The sequence below is a fragment of the Otolemur garnettii genome, unplaced genomic scaffold (genome assembly GCF_000181295.1).
Source record: "Otolemur garnettii isolate 467f Iridium unplaced genomic scaffold, OtoGar3 scaffold00041, whole genome shotgun sequence".
NCBI classification, from domain to species: Eukaryota; Metazoa; Chordata; class Mammalia; order Primates; family Galagidae; genus Otolemur; species Otolemur garnettii.
In genome coordinates this window covers 14,616,552-14,637,569 of record NW_003852436.1, presented here as the reverse complement: position 1 = coordinate 14,637,569, position 21,018 = coordinate 14,616,552, and the positions used below count along the sequence as shown (strand labels likewise).

The 21,018-nt window shown below is 34.2% G+C and overlaps 1 protein-coding gene across 2 annotated transcripts in view; it reads left to right on the top strand.

Annotated features, from left to right (window-relative positions):
- RBM46 (RNA binding motif protein 46) overlaps positions 1-21,018 on the top strand; it is a 58,384-nt gene that overhangs the window by 15,751 nt on the left and 21,615 nt on the right. For both annotated transcript variants that reach the window (XM_003790231.2, XM_012805409.1), the window contains exons 2-4: positions 2,422-2,583; positions 3,439-3,906; positions 4,392-5,174. In XM_003790231.2, coding sequence (XP_003790279.1) covers positions 2,433-2,583; positions 3,439-3,906; positions 4,392-5,174 — 1,402 coding nt within the window. In that variant the 5' untranslated portion in view covers positions 2,422-2,432. The remainder of the gene's footprint in view (positions 1-2,421; positions 2,584-3,438; positions 3,907-4,391; positions 5,175-21,018) is intronic.

Below are 21,018 nucleotides of genomic sequence, written 5' to 3'. Positions count from 1 at the left end.
TTGAGCCACAGGCGCCGAGCCGGTGTCACAGTTTTGATATGAAGCCATTTACTCTAAACATCAGTTACATAACCACATTCTAAGCTATAGTTTTTGCAGATATTAAATGATTTGATTATATGCATAAATTAGTATTCATGGGTAATTTTTTTAATAAGGCCAAAAAAATGAATGCTAGAGGCTTTTTTATATCAGCTCATTCATAAAACTCTGAGATAAGCACCATTTACATTATTATCTGCATATTTCAGGTAAGAAAATTGAAGTACAGAAGAGCTAAGTGTTAGTAATTTACTCTAGGGCAGTGCCTGTGGCTCAGAGGAGTAGGGCGCCAGCCCTGTATGCTGGAGGTCGTGAGTTCAAACCAGCCTTGGCCAAAAACTGCAAAAAAAAAAAAAAAATTTACTCTAAATTATAGCTAGTAAGTTAAAAGAAAGGATTTGAATGCAGGCAGTCTGGCTCCAGAGCCACGGTGCTCATACTAAACTATTAATGAAGATAATTGTTTGACAGTTTCACAGTTTAGAACTTTTGACTGTTTGGCCACATCCTCTCGAATCCATTGTAGAGATACTGATACTCATCCCTAGGAATGTATCTACCACATCATACCCCGGCCTTCACCTTTGGGAAAATGAAAACTGTTTCTTATAAAAATGTGCCGTGTCAACGGTGTGCGTCCATTAGAAATCAGGATGCACAGCTTGCTGTATTGATCATGTTTTTGATCCTTGTGGAATTTCAAAAAGTCTTTTATATAACATTGTTTTATTTAACAGCAACCTTGTGATAACTTGTATTGGTACTTCCATTTTCAAATGAAAAGATGAAGATGTGAAGAAATCGAATAAGTTGTGAAAGTTCGTATTAACATAACTAAGAAATCTGATGTAGAGGTGCAGTGGCTCAAAATTTTATGCTTTTGAAAATGCTGTTCTACAGTGACTTATTTTCATTTATGATTAGGATGTTTCTGTTGAAAGCCAAAATAGCTTTCCCGGTGTGTTCTCCATAATGTGAATTTTAGTTTTTTTGTTTTATTTATAGTAAAACTAGAGTGATATTTTATTCATGGTTAACATTAAATTAGATATAAAATTACAAAACAGGCCCAGCACTGATTATTGCAATCTTAGCATGGTGGGGGTTGTGCGTGAGGAGATTACTTGAGGTCAGGAGTTCAAGACCAGTCTGAGTAAGAGTGAGATCCTATCTCTACTAAAAATAGAAAAACTGCCTAGCATAATGGTGCATGCCTGTAGCTCAGCTACTGAGGAGACTGAGGCAAGAGGATCACTTGAGCTCAAAAGTTTGAAATTGCTGTAAGCTATGATGATGATGCCAGGGTACTCTTGCCAAGATGACAGAGTGAGACTTTGAATGAATGAATGAATGAATGAATGAATGAATGAAAGAAATTAGGAAACAAATCACAATGTTGATCTTTAGGGAAAAACCCTAATGTACATGTTAATTTCATTTTTAAATGTTAAAACACATTATTATATATGGTGATTGACAGAGATCTCATCTCCTCACCCTAGTTTCTGCCCATTGACATCTTTTTCTTAAATTGCTTACCTTGAAAATCATAATTAGCTTCCATTTCTGCTCAGATAAGTAGTTGTGCTTCTTGTTCTCTCTGGTAACTTCTTCCAGTAGGTAGGAACAGCAGGGGCTGATTTGAAGCTCTGTTTGCTTATTTCAACTATCTGTTAGATTTTGGATAACTGGTAAAGCTCTGGTGGATTTGAGCAGTATTACCATGGTGTATCTGACAGGGCTAAGTTACAGAAAAATCCAGTTGGCCTGTATGATAAAATGTTTTAAAGCTTGGATTATGTAGACTGGCAGTGATCATGTATTCACTGACAGCAGTGTATTTTGTTACTCTTTCTGCTTTCCTTTTTCTTTGCTTCTTTTCACTTATTTTTGGCTTCCTATTCTTTGTTCCTTTCTATTTCTCTTTTGCCCCTCTGCCTTGTTGCTTTGGGGGTGTCCAACCTGCCGTCCAAGGGTCACTTACTGATTCTGTGAGGACTTTTTTGCTTATCTGTGGTGTCTGATACTGTGAAAAGTATGTTCTAACCTTTTTTTGACTAATCAGCTTTCCTTAGTCTTTATGTATTTAGTGAATGGCCCAAGACAACTCTTATTTTTTCAGTGTACAGTAGAGGGGGGAAAAAAGGTTGGACACCCCATGGCCATCAAAAGGTACTTCTTCATTGGTTAGTGACATTGAAAGAATTTTCTGATTTCCACTGTAGGGAAGAGCTTTGGGGAAGAAGCTGAAGAGGACAGTGAAGGGTAATCACCAAACATGGTAGCCACAACTGTCCTTGGTTCCTTGAAATCCAAAGAAATATTTCATAGATTTCTGGGACTCTGTGTCATAAATACTATTATTAAACTTTGTTTTAGGAACTGCAACCATGAATGAAGAAAATATAGATGGAACAAATGGATGCAGTAAAGTTCGAACTGGTACTCAGAATGAAGCAGCGTTACTTGCTTTGATGGAAAAGACTGGTTACAACATGGTTCAAGAAAATGGGCAAAGGAAATTTGGAGGTCCTCCTCCAGGTGTGGATTTGTTTATATTCTTTTAAGTTTTTAATGTCATTTAGTTTGGGTGTATATCCCCACAAGTGTCCCAAATAATAGCTCTCTCCTTTTAACTGCTTTTTAAGACCTCATCCGTCATTTTTACTGTTGTGAGAGGAAAATAATAGATTATAAATGCTGTTCATGTCTTACCCTTGTTTTTTTTTTTTTTTTTCCCTTGCTCTGGGTCTAAGGAGAAGTTGAGAAAAAAGTTGGGATTAAAGCAGTGGGGGAAAGAATAGGTTTTAAAGAGATCATTTGGGGAGGAATCTGAAAGAGCAGTGAGCAGAGGATGGTGTTTATACCAGAAAACCAAATGCAAACAGCTGACAATGTTTGATCTGCCAATAGCCAGTGTAGCCTCTTTGTTTAAAACCCTCTAGTTAACTTTAAATTCTGGCTTCTGGTTTTCTCAATGGCTGCATCACTTAACACTTTCCTCCATTAAGTGCACTTTAGCCATACAGGCTTCATAGTGTATGTTGTTCTACCTACAGAAAACTTGCTTTTTCTTTTTTCATGAATGCCCCTCTCCCGGATAATCCTCATGGCTTTTTCTCTCATTTCATTCAGGTCTGTGCTATTGAGAACATCACCCCTTATGTGGCTTGATTTTCTTCATAGCATTTATCACTTATTCACTGTCTCCTTTCGGTATTGAATATAAGCTTCATGAGGGAAGGAGCTTTATCTTGGTCACTATTGATCACTCAGCACTTAGAACAGTGGATGACACATATGAGTTTCAGAGCAAATTAATTGAATGGGTAAATGATTGAATGAATAGTGAATATATGTTAGAATTTATATGTCTTGTTTATTTTTGTCTTTTAGGTTGGGAAGGTCCACCTCCACCTAGAGGCTGTGAAGTTTTTGTAGGAAAAATACCTCGTGATATGTATGAAGATGAGTTAGTTCCTGTATTTGAAAGAGCTGGGAAGATATATGAATTTCGACTTATGATGGAATTTAGTGGTGAAAATAGAGGTTATGCTTTTGTGATGTATACTACAAAGGAAGAAGCCCAGCTAGCCATCAGAATTCTTAATAATTATGAGATTCGACCCGGAAAGTTTATTGGTGTGTGTGTAAGCTTGGATAATTGTAGATTATTTATTGGAGCTATTCCCAAGGAAAAAAAGAAAGAAGAAATTTTGGATGAAATGAAGAAAGTTACAGAAGGAGTTGTAGACGTAATTGTTTATCCAAGTGCAACTGATAAGACCAAAAATCGTGGTTTTGCATTTGTTGAATATGAATCTCACAGAGCTGCTGCTATGGCAAGGAGGAAACTAATTCCAGGTAAAGTGATTCTTAAAGGTCATTTTGCCCATATTATCTTTAATTATAAATATAGAAAAATGACAGTACATTGTATTATAGATTAATATTACTAAAATATTATTGCCAGTTGAAGAATAAAGAGCTGAGTAAAGAAGCAAAATACATCAAATGATTCTAAAGGACAAGAAATTTTTCCTATAATGTCATATTTATGATAATTAACTGATACACTGAATGTATACCCTTTAATTGAGGTATTAAAAAACAGCAATACTTAATTCTAATAAAGGTCTGTCTTTGAAGTGTACTTGTTCTATTGATCTTTATATTCCACCATAAATTCTAATGATGCTTTAGTAAAATCTTTTGTGTGAATAGGAAACAAATGATTAACCAAAACACTAATGTGTATTTGAATTTCTGTTTCTCTGGAGAAACTGTTTTAGTGGACATTTTTAACTTTTGTTATTTTAATTCTGTTCAAATTAATTATTTTTTTACAGGAACGTTCCAACTATGGGGCCACACCATTCAGGTAGATTGGGCAGATCCAGAAAAAGAGGTTGATGAAGAAACCATGCAGAGAGTTAAAGTTCTCTATGTAAGAAATTTAATGATCTCAACTACAGAGGAAACAATTAAAGCAGAATTCAATAAATTTAAGCCTGGTGCAGTTGAACGAGTAAAGAAACTCAGAGATTATGCTTTTGTTCACTTTTTCAACCGAGAGGATGCAGTAGCTGCTATGTCTGTTATGAATGGAAAATGCATTGATGGAGCAAGTATTGAGGTAACATTGGCAAAACCAGTAAATAAAGAAAACACTTGGAGACAGCATCTTAATGGTCAAATTAGCCCCAATTCTGAAAACCTGATCGTGTTTGCTAACAAAGAAGAGAGCCACCCAAAAACTCTAGGGAAGCCACCAACTCTTCCTGCTCGTCTCAATGGTCAGCATAGCCCAAGCCCCCCTGAAGTTGAAAGATGCACTTATCCTTTTTTTCCTGGAACAAAGCTTACTCCAATTAGTATGTATTCTTTAAAATCCAATCATTTTAATTCTGCAGTAATGCATTTGGATTATTACTGCAACAAAAATAATTGGGCACCCCCAGAATATTATTTATATTCTACAACAAGTCAAGATGGAAAAGTACTCTTGGTATATAAAATAGTTATTCCTGCTATTGCAAATGGATCCCAGAGTTACTTCATGCCAGACAAACTCTGTACTACATTAGAAGATGCAAAGGAACTGGCAGCCCAGTTTACATTACTTCATTTGGGTAAGTTTAAATACACTTTAAATAATACCCTAGAATGTCAAGTTAGGAAATATTATTAGAGATGATTTAGAAATTAATTAACTTTGAACTCAACATTAGTGGTACTTAACATTAATTTTACTTCAATTTTGCAAATTCATGATAAACTTTGTTGAACCTTACCTCCTGTGTAATTGTCCTACATTTAACTTTTTATTACTTACATAGGAGAAAATTTGGTTTTGTTTTACTGTGGAGTTCGTGACCCTATAGCATTAATTTATTGTTTTTATAATGACTCATCTCATTTGAAATAAAATTTTTTATATATAGGGGTAGGATTTCTTAATTAAGCCAGTTCATAAGAGTGTCCCAGCATTTTTGGTGAAGTCTATACAATGATCTTTGGGGTGGGGGTGGGTCAGGAGTAGGGAAAATCAGCTGTTTCAGATGGGTCATGTGTAGACGCAGCCTTATGCTCACCAATCTGGAAATTTGTCATTATGATTCATGAAAGACAAAGAGCATTATTAAGAGGTGTTTGTGACTATTTTCTTTAATTTCATGCTTTTAAAAATATTAGTTTTCTCAAAAACATTTGAGGAATAATTAAAAAGGCTTTGGGAATGTAAAAATAAGCTAACCAGATACTTGATATTGTAAATGAAGAGACTTAATATCACTCTGGTTTATTTCTACTTCCTGTTTTTATTGTTATGTTAGTCTTTCCACCATACCAATTTGTCTCATTTTTTAGTCCACCTGTAGATTTTAGTTGATTATGTTCTACCCCAAATAATATTTATTAGGTTATTGGTTTCTTGAGAGTCAGCAATTTAAGGGAAAGATCGCCTATTGAGGATTATAATTGTCAGACTCTTAGCTTATAATTGATTTTTCATATGGTTGCAGAACCATGGTTCTAAAGCTTCTATATATTTAAAATTGATAGGCTAAACTTGAGGGAAAACCATTTTCAAAAGGGAGAGTAATTTTTAAACGTTGTACGGACTTCCTTATCTACCACAGGCACAATCATAGTACTATGAATATTTTTAGGAGATTCTAACTTGGAGATCCCATCAAAATTTTAATGCTAAATGTAGGATTCCCATCAAAGAGTCCTTTCAGTAGTGTGCTCCATTATTAGTTTGGCAATAATTTGGAATGTAACAATAACAATCTAATTCTTAGGTATGATTTCGATTGATGCATGAACTAGCAACCTTTTATTTTTCTTTTAATAAAGACAGGTTAAGTTAAAGATAAAATTAGGTGGATAGAAAATAATTTAAATCAGGGTTTTTTGAGAAAAATAGGTTAAAAAGTTCTTTTTATGTAGGATGTATGTAACTAGTTGCTGAGAGAGGTTTTCCCAGGATACTTGATCCTGATGTACCAAGGTAATACGGAAACATTTTTTATTTCCATTCCAAGTCATCCCTTACAAATTTAATTTAAACTTCTAAAATTCTTGTAACATAGTCATCTCAGTCTATTTTATGGCTGATTTTTATGTAGGAATGGTTTGCCCATCTGGTTATTCCTTCTGATCTAAGGAAGATCAGATTCTATATGGAACCAGAAGTTTTTCATCCACTTTTAATTCCCTTATTTGGATGCATTTTACTTGCATCCAAGGGCTATGGTTAACTAGTTAGTAGTGACTTAAAATTTCCTCAGAAAACCCCTGATCAGGTAAAGTATTCTCAACTTGATTATGATTAATTAGTGGTAAAATTAGCTTCAATAAATGAAATCCTTAGAGGGCACATGGGGTTTGCCTTAGTCATCTATTTCAGATTTTATTAACTTTGTATCAATGCTGATTTTAACAAAAAGTTGAACAATTTGTGTTCTATGTATTTCCTCAGGCTATATTCACCATGAGAGAGAAGAGCTAATAAAATGTAAGCAAATGTAAACAAACCTTAGATTAAACCCTAGTGCCTATTTGAGTGCAGTATGCAAGGACTAAGGACTTGTCTGTGGACAGTAATACAAACACCATTATGGTACTTAACTAGAAATATAAGTGAAAGTTGTTGCGTTTCAGGTAGTAAACACGGTTAGGGAACTGAGGAGAAAGGAATTCAGGGAAGCAGAAGAGCCAGATATCAGGGGTCTAGGGAACTTAGATCAGAAAACAAATGTCAGACCTTCAGAGGTCATTAAAGTAGGGACAGGCAGTTCCATGTTGCCACATGGCAAGTTACGAATAGATTGAGTATTGCTACAGCAATTTTCTGGCTCACGATTTTTCCTCTATTGGTATTGGAGCCTGTGGGCTTTCAAGGGTTGATGCCTTTTTTTAGGTATATCTTCCTTTAGGTAAATGTAGGGTTTTGAGGCTCAAGGTTTGGATCACTTGTTGGTAGTGGTGTGGTGTTGGTACCCTTCTGAATATTTTCGTGCTTAAATGAATTTTTCTGAGGTCTTAAGAAGTTGTTAATTGGAGATCCTTAGATAGTAAATCATCTTTTGTTCTATTCAAGAAATCTAATTTCCTAGATAGTGCATTAACTACTATTAAAAGAAATTTTCTTTGGGGTTAGGAATTAAAAAAAAAATTGCCTCTGTATCCTTATTATAACCCTTTCAGTTTGATGCTACTTCAGACATTATTATCTTAACCTTGATGATTTTTGATTACTAATACGTGACATAAACAGTTATTTACTTTTTACTTGGGAATTAAAATAGGTTTTATACTAAATATTTGGAATATAGAGACATCTTTTGCCATTCTGTAGCACTTTTTATTAAATTAGTCTTTTTTAGTTCATAGTTGTTATCTTTTCAGCAATGGATTAGACTATCAGGATTAATAATCCTACTTTTCCTAAAAGTTTAACTATTTTGAATCTGGGCCTCCCCATATTGCCACTGCTTTTTTCTGGAGGACTCTTTGCCATGTAAAGGTGGAATAAGTAAAATCAAGGAGAAAGGAAAATTCTGGAGAAGTTACATTTTTGAAGTAGAAAGTCCTGGAAAATACTTGGTGTTAGAAGGAAGTTAATAGTCTCTTTTGTATTGATAATTCACCTTGCTAAATAATTTATCAACAAATAATTACAGGGAAGGTATCTGTTACCTTGTTTTTATGTTTGCTTAATATTCTCTGATACAAGTGGTATTTTATTCTTACTTGTATCACCACCTAAAGTTTTTAAAAACAGGGATGAAGAGCCTCTGTGTCACAGACTAGCATGTGCCATTGATTTAATTTCATCTCATTTGTGTACTACTGTTCTGGCTCTAATAAATTTTATTAAAGAACAGATCTTTTTCTGAAAGCTTCTTACATACTAAGTATACTTTCCTAAGTATTCTGGAGCTAAAGATAAATGAACCATCGCTTTTCTCCCAAGGAGTCAGAGCCTAGTGAACACGGCAAATACTCAAATTCTGTTCTTAGCTTATTTTGGAAGTTTGAGGAAAGGGTTTATACATCCTACTTGATCTGAGTTGTAAACCTTCAGGAGAGTTTGTGGGCTGAGAGGGACAGAATACAAGCGCACTCCTCTTGGAAAAACAGTGTAGTATTGGCTTAATGGCAAGATGTTCTGCATAATGTTTGCTTTGGTGATTTCAGTCAGATTTTAGAAGAGTTAGAGATACTGAAAAGATGTAGATTTCACTTGAAATTTTATTAGTCTTGCTTTGCAGATTTTTTTTTTTGTAATAAAACTGCATTGGATTTACTTTTACTGAGCAAATAATTTTTTCCTAGGGAAATCTATTTGTGTGGACCATATAATGTGTGAATATTCATTTTTCAATGTCCATGTACTTTTCTGCAGTACTAATTTTGTGGCTGACCATCTCTTACTTGATTTTGAAATGATATACATCATTAGAATCTTTTATTGTTTTCAAGTCATTGAGTGGTATTTAGTATATATTTAAGTAGTAATCATGTTAGTCATTATGTTTGCTATCCTTTAAATTTGGTTTTGATTTCTGTTACTATCTTTAATTTTGTTGGAAGTTATGAAATAGGCAGCAGGGTAAAGGCATGCTATTTTGAGAAGTTTTAGTCTGAAAAATAATTGGTACTTTTTTCCTTGTGAGTTATCGTTATTTCCAGATTGATGGGCAGAAATGCAAAAATAAAAAAGAATTTCAATTAAAAAAAATTACCAATAAGTTGCTTCAATGGATATAAAAGAGAAACTTTCTCCAGGTTTTTTTCTTTTTTAATTTAAGAAATGATTTTGGTAGACACTTAAGCTAAATATAAAATGATTATATCATATTATAATGGAATTATAAATAGAAGAATAATGAATAATAATACTTTCAGACAGGTATACTTTCCAGTTTTAATTATAGCTGTTAAGTTTGATGATACTATTTCAAACTAATAATTTAAAGAACAAAAGTAATTTGCTGGATTTCCTTTAAAATTTATCTAGTTAAATGAGAAATAGGCATCAGCATCAACAATTTACAAATGTATTTGTTTTCATATGATCAAATGGTGAGACCAAAATTCCATTAACTCAACTATGTGTCTTTGACCCTCTTGAGAGGGCCCAGTCTTCATAAAGATGTATGTGTTCCTCTTGAAATTTACTATTACTTTTGCAAGACCTTTAAAATGATCATCTAGTATTGTTCATAATTCTCATGTTACTCACACTTGTATTAATGAACCATAAATATTACTGTAGAGTTAGTATTGTGAGAGAAGCAGCATAATAAGGAGCACTAGAATAAAAGTACAAGAATCCTGTAATCTCAGCCATCAGCAAACTGTGTGACCTTGGAATGGCAAACGAATCATCTAATCTTTGGACCTCAAAGCCTTCACCTCTAAAATATCAGGATTTTATTTGGTGAGCTCTAAGAACTCTTTCATCTCAGAAATTTATGGTTTTGTTTAAAAAAAAAGTATATAAGATTTTAAAAAAGTATATAAGATTAAAAAAAAACTCATATAGGGCCAAAAAAAATATTTTAAAGCATTGTATGTCTGCCAGGATACATAGTTGAGTTCAAATAGTTTAAAAAGAAGAGCTGCTTTTTTAAGAATTAAACCCTTCATCAGTTTAATATCCCTTTATAGAATTCAAAGGTTATGTCTGTCTACTTTACCGCACAATAACTGGATAAAAAATAAAAGATTTGGTTAGTCAGCTCATCTTTTGCATGATGACAAGTAATTGCTTTTTGGTTATTTTCTTAATTAAATTTGAAAATTACTATAGTCAAAACAAAGATTTTAGCAAACAAATTAATTACTTAAAACTTTGGAAACTAGTTTTCTGTTTGTAATGGAGGATTTAGGAAAATAAACAATATGCATTAAAAAATAATCATGTGGCCATTATTTGTTTCATAGTTACATTGATTAACTGATTAAACTAATCAGTTAATTTATCATTAAATTATTATGATTTTATTTACTTTATAAATTTAATCATTCTCAAGCCTTTACCCTATAATTTCTTAGTATCTTTGGTTGAATACATTCCTAAAATACTTGTTCAAATATATTAGTTTTAACAGGATCTACTGCTCTATCAATAAATGTCTAACTTAGTATTTCATTCAGACTTTTAAAAAATGGTTTTAAGTTTTCTGTTTATATCATATGCCATAATAAATTTTGCATTCTTAGATGTCAACAGCAATTCAAAATTTAGCCACAAGGTGGCTTAAGTACATTTTAAAATGTGACTTTAAAAGTACTTTTTTTTTTTTTTTTGAGACAGAGCCTCAAGCTGTCCCCCTGGGTAGAGTGCTGTGGCATTACAGCTCACAGCAACCTCCAACTCCTGGGCTCAAGCGAGTCTCCTGCCTCCGCCTCCCAAGTAGCTGGGACCACAGGCGCCCGCCACAGCGCCCAGCTATTTTTTTGGTTGCAGCCGTCATTGTTGTTTGGCGGGTCCGGGCTGGGGATTCGAACCTGCCACCTTAGGTGTACGTGGCTGGCGCCTTAGCCGGTTGAGCTATAGGCGCCGAGCCTTTAAAAGTACTTTTAATGTTATATTGATTTTTAGGATCTCTTCATCTTCTGGGAGGGGTTAGTATTAGGAAAATCTCTATGAGAAGATGTAGTTGGTCTTTAGCCTATCATGCCCCATCTCTGCTTCCTAGTTAACATTTAGTAGACAATAATTATTTACACTATAGCAGTGCAGTTAAAGTGAATGGACTAGTGAATGAGGAGACAGAAGATGTTTTAGAATAATGGTTTCACTGTGAATTTATTTTGTGCATTTAACTTCTTTAATGTTACTTAGTAACAGTTGCTTCTAGGCCTATTGGTTAAAATCAAACATACACTTACTGGTCAATATCTGATATATTAGAGCTAAATAAGCTAAATATAGCAAATCCTAGAGCAGTTCCTCCTATCTTAGAGCAATGTATACTCTAGAAAGACCTGACGGTATCTTATTCCAAGAATGATACACTTTCCTGGGAGGATTCAAAATAGACAAAAACAAAATTAAGAACTTTAGTACCCCTAACTAATTAGGTACTTTAAATCACTGGCATGTTAATAACTACTTCGTTTTTCTTGGCCCTTAAAGTCATAATATGTGGTTAAATATCTGTTGATCACATGTGGGGAGTTACTTGTTACTTGTAGCAAAAGTGAAATTTCAATCATAAAAATAACCTGAAAAATGACTTGTATATGGATTTTCATTTTCATAGTTGATTTTTTAAGCAAATCATTTGGGTAACTGAATTTGTTTCTGCATCGTTTTGGTTTAGTAAATGTGATCTTCACACCACATTGCTAGTATAATGATTTCTACTGTATTTCTGTCTATAAGTTTAGGTTAAAAAGTATAGAGGGGTGCAGTCATTAGGAAATATTACCCTGTTATAATTATATTACCTGATAATTTGACGAGTGTACTCTAGAACCATTCTTGTGTGTTTTAACAGTTTGACTTGATTTCTACATACAAATTGATTGAAGGTATTGACATTTGAATAAATAGATATGTAAACCACGATAGGAAACTTCAGCTTGTTTTATAGAATGGTTACGTATGTTGATTGCGACTTTATTTTTTCTTTTTTTTTTCTTTTTGAGACGGAGCCTCAAGCTGTCCCCCTGGGTAGAGTGCTGTGGCATCACAGCTCACAGCAACCTCCAACTCCTGGGCTCAAGCGAGTCTCCTGCCTCAGCCTCCCAAGTAGCTGGGACCACAGGCACCCGCCACAATGCCCAGCTATTTTTTGGTTGCAGCCATGATTGTTGTTTTGGTGGGCCCAGGCTGGATTCGAACCCGCCACCTTAGGTGTATGTGGCTGGTGCCTTAGCCACTTGAGCCACAGGCGCCGAGCCAAGAGACTTTATTTTTTCTATTGCACATGTTGCTTGTCCTTCATTATGTTTTCTGAAGATGTTATTGATAGAGATACTTTTCATCTTTTTATATTTTAGTTAAATCCTGTTTTGAATGTGGATTGTCATAAGAATGTAAGCCCATTAACTAATTTTTTTCATGTTAACATTCTTTTCAGCAGTCCATATTCCAGTCTGCTTGTTTACTGTCCAGATTACCCATGAACTTTACAGCATATGTGCCATATGTGTGGGTGGCTTTTTATTCTGCTGCTGCCCTGTTAATTTTTAGTCTAAGGGTAACAAAGTCTGTAGCCATGGATTTATGAGAGTATTGGATTATTTTGGGCACATAATTTATAAGGTTCCAGATGAGCTATTATGACACTGTGGAAAAGAGTTTTATTTTTGTTTTGTTGTTGCAGTTTGGCTGGGGCCAGGTTTGAACCCACCACCATTGGTATATGGGGCCAGTGTCCTACACACTGAGCCACAGGCACTGCCCAAACAAACATTGCTTATTTTTATTTTTTCCAGGAGGCTTTTAAAATATATAGTATATTGATTCAGGGAATTTGCACTTTAATTTGTTACAGCACCTATCTTAGGAAAAGACTGAAAGAATTTCTCTCAGCCCAGTTTCTTACTGGGGAGTGAGGATGTTGATGTAGTGCACCCATGCGGGTAGAATAGTAATCTGGCCTCTATGTTTTTTCTGTCCTTTTTGAATGGATTACTCACTGTCACCCCTGCCTTATTCCACAGAAGATTTGAAGTGGCTTATTAAAAATCTATCAAATATAAAGGAACGCAGTTTTAAATGGAAAAAATTGAGGCAATGGGGAATTATGATTAGCTAAATAAATCTAAGCAAAACTAAACATTATATTGTTTAGGGATATATCAATATATTGTAAAACCTTAAAATCCAGGGAATGATTAACACTTAAAATTTTCTATTTCTAAACCTGAGTGGGTGAGTATATGTCTTTGTGTTTTTTAATTATGTTAGCTATATTGATAACTTTGTATTTCTAAACCTGAGTGGGTGAGCACATGTCTTTTTCCTAATTATGTAAGCTGTATATCTATATCATATGTATTCCTTTATATATGAATGAAGATTAGGCAGCTGAGAGTAAAAACTTGTATTTTGTCAAAACCAGAATAAGAATCATTCTACTCCAGAGATTCTTACATTAATATAATTCAAGGCAAAGATAGGAAAGTTATATAGTATTAAGACCAAATAATTTTATTTTGCTCAGTCTGTATTTGGAATGTTTTATTTGCTTTTGGGCACCACAGTTTAATTCAACCTCGACAACTGGAGAGAGCCTGAAAACGCCATCATATGATTTAGGATAGTGAACAACTGAAAATTTGGGGGCTATTTAGTCTGTAAATACTGTTATTTACAGGGGGGCTATGATTGTTTGTCTTCAAATGTTTCAAGTGCTGGCATATGGAAGGAAGACTTTAAAATGTATCTTTGAAGCAGTAGGAAATGGATTTGAGTCTAATAGAAGAAGGTTTTGGGGAAGATAGACTATGACTTAATGTAAGATAGACTATGACTTAATATAACCTCGAACCTTCTAAGCCTTTAAACTCTATCCTTCAGTAAGAAATAAGTACAAATACTTTAATTTTTTAAAAATTTATTTTAAATCTGGTTGTATTTGCTAAATAAATGTATGGGGGGAGGAAAGAGTCTCGACTAGGCTATTATAATTACGTCCTATCAGAATTACCTTCCCTAACACCATTTTGCACATAATGCCTTGCCATTTTGAAATCCTCTGAAAATTTTACCTTTTCCAAAGTGATTTCAGAAAATTTGGTTTGGGCATCCTTATTCTTGTCATTTCAATATCCTGTTTGCTTACTATTCATTCCTTTGGACTTTTCTCATTTTCACTTTATTAACTGGCACATGACTGATTGTTAAATATTGTTAAAATATATGCCTTGCCTTCAACAAATACTTACTGAACATGTGCCTTGTATAAAGTCCTAAAGATCATGTAGTGAATAGGACATTTGCTATCTTAGCTGTAATAGATTGTACAGTGGATGGAGGTAGACTGCTGTTCAGTTACGGTTCTGAGAAATGTTATGAAACATGATTGGATGACCTGACCTAATCTGGAATTTTGCATCCCAAGAAAGAATTTCAGCAAAAGGAAACTCAGTACTTTAAATTTAATGTATCACGTAGGCAACACAGAATAAAAGAGCATGACATTTGGAGCCAGATTTCCTGGGTTCATCATCCAGCTTCATTACTTTGAAAAGTTACTAAACTTAGCTCTTCAGTTTCCTTACCTGTAAAATAGGAGTGATGATAACAGTATTTATTTCATAGGGTAAATTATATGTATTAAATGAGTTGAAATTGTGAAGGGCTCAGAACAGTGCTTTTTATGTATTAAGTTCCATGTAAATTTTGAAGAAGAATAATTTACAGAAAAAAACTGAAGACACGAGAGTTTCCTATCATACGTAATAATAAATACTAGTAATAATAATGGTTAGGACTGAGTACTTTAACTGTATGTTAGATATTGTGCTAAATGCCTTTATACGAGATAACTTTTCATAATTCTTTTAGTTATTTCAACGTTGACATTTTTTAACTTTTTAAAGCAGCAAAGAAATAGGTTTCAGTAGATTAAATAATTGGCCCAAGATCCTGGTTAGCTAAAAGGCTGTGCTTTGAACTGCTATTCTTCATAACTACATGATTCCAGTGAAAAACTGGCCTTCATTCAGTGTTAAACATCTGATAACAGTGATAATTCCATCTGATATGGAATTGTGGAATATTAATAACATGTTATTCTCCTAAAAGTTAAAATACAATGAGATAGGCTTTTGGTCCATACTTTTACCTATTTTTCAGAGATAATTTTGTCTTTACCAGTCCTCAGTGTTCATACATCAGACCATTACAGTATAGTGTGGAATTTGGGACACCTTGCTGAATCCTAAATGAATGATTCTAGGATAGAAAGGGCTGGTGAACATACCTTATTTAAAAGGAAGATTTGGGAATTTTAAGTTTACTCCAATGTCAGCCTTGCCAACTGGTGGCATATGTGTCATGTGGCAGATGATGGGGTCTTTTCTCCCATCCAGATGCTAGATAGAATTTCAAATGGGCAAAGTTTGCATCTGTTTCCTGGTCCCCTGTTTCTTGGTATTGTCATTTTTCTCCCTGATTATATTCAAAACACCTCAATATGTAGTTAAGCCTTGTAATTTATCAGCTCAGAGATGTTGAACTATACTTTTTTGTTGTCTTTACTTGTGCAGGAACCTGTGATGGCTTGCTGTTGTAGTATAATCAAGAACTCTGAACTCCACATTCTCCTGTTCAGAATGTTCTTTTGTTTGGCCCCAGTTTACCGAACTGTAGACATACACCTGCTGACTTTACCATGCTCACTGATAGTTGTGTGCCTTTCTTAGTGATGCTCACTCTACTTGGAATACTTGGAATATTCTGCTTCTCATCTACTTATCACTTGCTTCTATTGGACATAGTAACTCAAAATGATTTAATAACATTACTTAATACCTTAGTAACTTTTATATGACTTTTATTTACTGTTATATAAGTTTTGATCCATGATTAAAAGCAAGACTTGTAAAGCCAAGGGACTTTGTATATGTCTGGTTTGCTGTTTTCCCCTTCATTATATAGTTGAGCACTATCTCCCTTAATACTGAGTATATAGTGTTTTTCAATTAATTTAAAATGATCTGCATACTATAAGGTTAAAAGATAAGAAAGAGTCCAAGGAAAGATAAATTTTGACTCCTCTGAGCAGAGGAAGAAGAAATTGAAAAAGGTAAATCTGATATATGGAGTTGGCAGATACAGCCACAGAGACAATTCAGTTTTGAATGATGGTTAATGGGATGAAATGCCTGTTTGTGTGTATATATATATATAAATACACATATATATACACACGCATATATATGTATTTTGCTGAGGTAGCAATTTTCAGTATATAATTTTTAAATGTTCATGAAATAGAGGTTCCAAATAGTAGAAACTCTTGAAATAACGTTCTGGAACATAATGTATTATTTTATGTTGGATATGTACATATTGTATATATAAAAATTTGTATAATGGAAGTAGATTAAGGTTGTAGTAATTATTTTTAAATTCTGAGAAAAACTTTATATTTTATGTATATTAGCAATATAATGTTGAATATAATGGCTCATATATACACAATTTTATAATTTCATAAATTATGTAGTGTCATCTATAACGTATGATTAGGGCTTTGCAAATAGGAAATAATTGGCAGTAACTTACTGTACATTATAATCTCAGTTGATACTAGCATTGCATTTCTTTTTTATTCCCCTACACAGGTATAGACTGAGAAGATGGTATTGTTCCTTTTAGTTTAGTTTCCTAAAGACGGGGGAAAAAACCCTGATAATTCAGGACGCTAATATAGCAGGTTTATTCAGAAAACACTTAAATCCTGTGCATTCATTTATTTTGTCTTCAAAAGAAGAACTAGCAATATGACAAGAAAGTCTGAAAAAGTTTTTCATCTTTCTTATCAGTTACTTTAAAATTTACATATTTTTCCTCAAACTAAAGATCATAAAATCATCTTAAAAGATACAGAATATGCTTGTACAAATAGTTTTCAGTGACTTTTAAAACTTTTAATCACATGTTTACAGAACAAGTCATAGATCCACAATGTTTTATCTTCTTAAAATTAATGAAAATTCAAATTCTAATTAGTGAGATTTTTACCTAGCTTATCTTTCTTTTGGCTGTTACTCCTACATAACAGAAAAATTAATAACATGATTGTATTTGACAGAGAGTAAAGATCCTTTTCTCATTCCTGAAGATTAATTTATCTTGTTATTCCTGACTTTCAACATGTCTTTTCTTTTCCCTACTCTCTTACTGTCTTGGTTATGGAATAATCCATTTTGAAAAAACTACTTAGAATATATTTGTTAGCTACTAGTGTTCTTTAAAAAGGAATGACACAAGTAAAATGGCAAATTAAATTGTGCTAAAGCACTGGTAAGTAGTGACTTCATGTTTAACTCTAAACTCTATTGATACTTGATTTGTCTTGTTCTGAGAATTCTACCATCTTTTCTATGTGTTAAAAGAAGGTTAATTTCAGAAATCAATGACTTAAATCTCAGCATTTTTCCTGTTAAATCTGATTTTATTCAAATTAAATATTAACAAAAACTAACTCTAAAACTCCAAGTCATAGGTAGAAAAGGCATCATGAAGAGAAAACTTATTTTATATTTAATATTTCCATATAAAATCTGTACTGAAAATCCCCTTTATAGTCTGTCATTTTTATTTTGTGGAGACTTGCTATTTTGATAGTAACTGTATTATAATCAGTGATTTTATATTTTATGATAAATACACATTATCAACATCTTTATTCACATCACTGACAGTTGTTTTATTCCCTTCCCCTTTGGTACTTAACAAGTTAAGACAAACAAACATAGGCAAATCATGAATGTAATTTCACTGAATTGCCATGAAGGGCCCCAGCTGTGGAATCTACCACCCAGCTGAAGATGAAACAGCAACACCCTAGGCAGGGCTCTCCTGTATATTCTCTACACATTACCCTCCCTTCTTCCCAAAGGAAGACACTCTTCTGATGTGTTACTTCTGTGTGTTTTTGAAATTTATAGAAGAATTTATGGCTTCCTTCAACATGATGTTTGTGAGATTGAGCTATGGTGTTTAATGAAACAATATTCTTTTACTTTCGTTGTTGCAAGTAATTCATTGAAATTACATAATTTATTAGCTTTTTCTATTTTTGATGGAAATATAAATAGCTTTCAGTTTGGGGCTATTTGAATAATGATGCTATAATGATTTTTTTTCCTTTCAGGTTAACACGAGGGTAGAAACAACTAGATTATAAAGTTTGTATTTGTTAGGTAGAGGCTCTCTTGTAGTTGTGTCCTCCACCCAACAAGTGTGCCATACACTCTTACATTGTGCCCATTAAATGGGAACACACCAGTCCTCCTCCTGTCTCCCTTCTTCCCCTTCTCTTACTCTTCCCTCCTCTCAGCTTGAATTGAATTGAGTTTTTCACTTACGTGTATGTGTATTAGATTGTCTACTGGCTTCATGTTAGTATTGAGTATTGCTTTTCCATTCTTTTGATACTTTACTAACAAGAATGTGTTCCAACTCCATATAGGTGAATACACAAGATGTAAAGTCTCCATCTTTTTATGGCTCAATAGTATTCCATGATATACATACACCATAGTTTGTTAGCCATTTTTGGGTTGGTGGGCATTTAGGTTGTTTCCACATTTTGACGATTGTGAATTGAACTGCAATCAACAATCTAGTGCAAATGTCCTTATGATAAAATGATTTCTTCTGGGTAGATGCCTGAGATTGCAAGATCAAATAGGTGGTCTAATTTGAGTTCTTTGAGGATTCTCCATACTTCCTTTAAAAGAGGCTGTATTAATTTGCAGTCCCACTAACAGTGGAAAAGTGTTTACTTCTCTTCACATCCTTGCAAGCATCTGAAACATTGTGACTTAGTGATGTTGGCTATTCTTACTGGGGCTACATGATATTTTAGGTTAGTTTCGATTTGCATTTCTCTGATAATGAGGGACAATGAGCATTTTTTCATGTTTGTTAGATATTTATCTTCAGAGAAGGTTCTGTTCATGTCTCTTGCCCAGTGATAGATGGGATTGTTTGCACTTTTTTTTTGTTGGTTAATTTGAGTTCTCTGTTGATTCTGGTTACCAATCCATTGTCAGATTTGTAGCACACAATATCTTTTCCCATTCTGTATATTTGCTTTAAGTGTGTTCAAAGCTTTTGTGTTGAATTAAGTCCCATTTGTTTACTTTTGTTGTTGTTGCACTTGCCACTCAAGTTTTCTTCATAAAATCTTTCCCGGCTCGGCGCCTATAGCTCAACCGGCTAAGGCGCCAGCCACGTACACCTAAGGTGGCAGGTTCGAATGCCCAGCCCGGACCTGCCAAACAACAATGACGGCTGCAACCAAAAAATAGCCGGGCGTTGTGGCGGGCGCCTGTGGTCCCAGCTACTTGGGAGGCAGAGGCAGGAGACTCGCTTGAGCCCAGGAGTTGGAGGTTGCTGTGAGCTGTAATGCCATAGCACTCTACCCAGGGGGACAGCTTGAGGCTCTGTCTCAAAAAAAAAAAAAAAAATCTTTCCCCAGTTTGACACCCGGAAGAGTTTTTCCCATATTTTCTTCTAGGTCTAATTTTTATCATTTCATGTCTTTTATTTAAATGTTTTGTCAATTTTTAGTCAGTTTTTGTAAGTGGTAAAAGTTTATAATTTGTCAATTTGTCAGTTTTTGTAAGTGGTAAAAGTTTATAATTTATCAATTTTTAGTCAGTTTTTGTAAGTGGTGAAAGTTGTGAGTCCAGTCCCAGGACCCTTTGTTGAATAGAGATTCTTTTCCCCAGTGTATACTTTTGATTGGCTTATCAAAGATCAAGGCTTGGCACCTATGGCTCAAGTGGCTAAGGTGCCAGCCGCATACACCTAAGGTGGTGGGTTCGAATTTAGCCTGGGCCCGCCAAACGACGATGGCTGCAACCAAAAAGTAGCCGGGTGTTGTGGCAGGTACCTGTGGTCCCAGCTACTTGGGAGGCTGAGGCAGGAGACTCACTTGAGCCCAGGAGTTGGAGGTTGCTATGAGCTGTGATGGCACCACACTCTACCCAGGGGGAACAGCTTGAGGCTCTGTCTCAAAAGGAAAAAAAAGAATTGCCGTGTCTATACAGGTTTTTTTATGGTTCCATAATAACTATTTTTTCTAGCTCTTCAAAGTATGATGTTGGTATTTTAATGGGGATTGCATTGAATTTGTAGATTGTTTTGAGTAGTATAGATGTTGTGACAATTTTGATTCTTCCCAGCCAAGAGCATGATATATTCTTCCATTCTTTAATGTTTTCTGCTATTTCTTTTCTTAGGGTTTCATAATTCTCTTTGAAGAGATCCTTCACCTCTTTTGTTAGGTATGTTCCTAAGTATTTTATTTTCTTTGAAGCTACTGGGAAGGAACTTACATCCTGACTTGCTTCTTGACTTGGCTCTTATTGGTATATGCAAAGGCTACTGATTTGTGGACATTGATCTTATACCTTGAGATGTTACTATATTACTTGATCACTTACAGGAGTCTTGTGGTTGATTATCTGGGATTCTCTAAGATAAGACCATATCATTGGCAAAGAGGAAGAGTATTACTTCCTTTGCCCCCATTTGAATGCCCTTCTCTTGCCTGATTACATTGGCTAGAACTTCCAGCACACTGTTGAATAATTCTGGGAATAGTGGACATCCTTGTCTGGTTCCAGTTCTAAGTGGAGAAGCTTTCAGTTTTACTCCATTCAGGATGATATTAGCTATAGGTTTGTCATAGATGCTTTCAGTCAGTTTAAGAAATGTGCCACCTATGTATATTTTCTTTTTTTTTTTTTTTTTTTTTT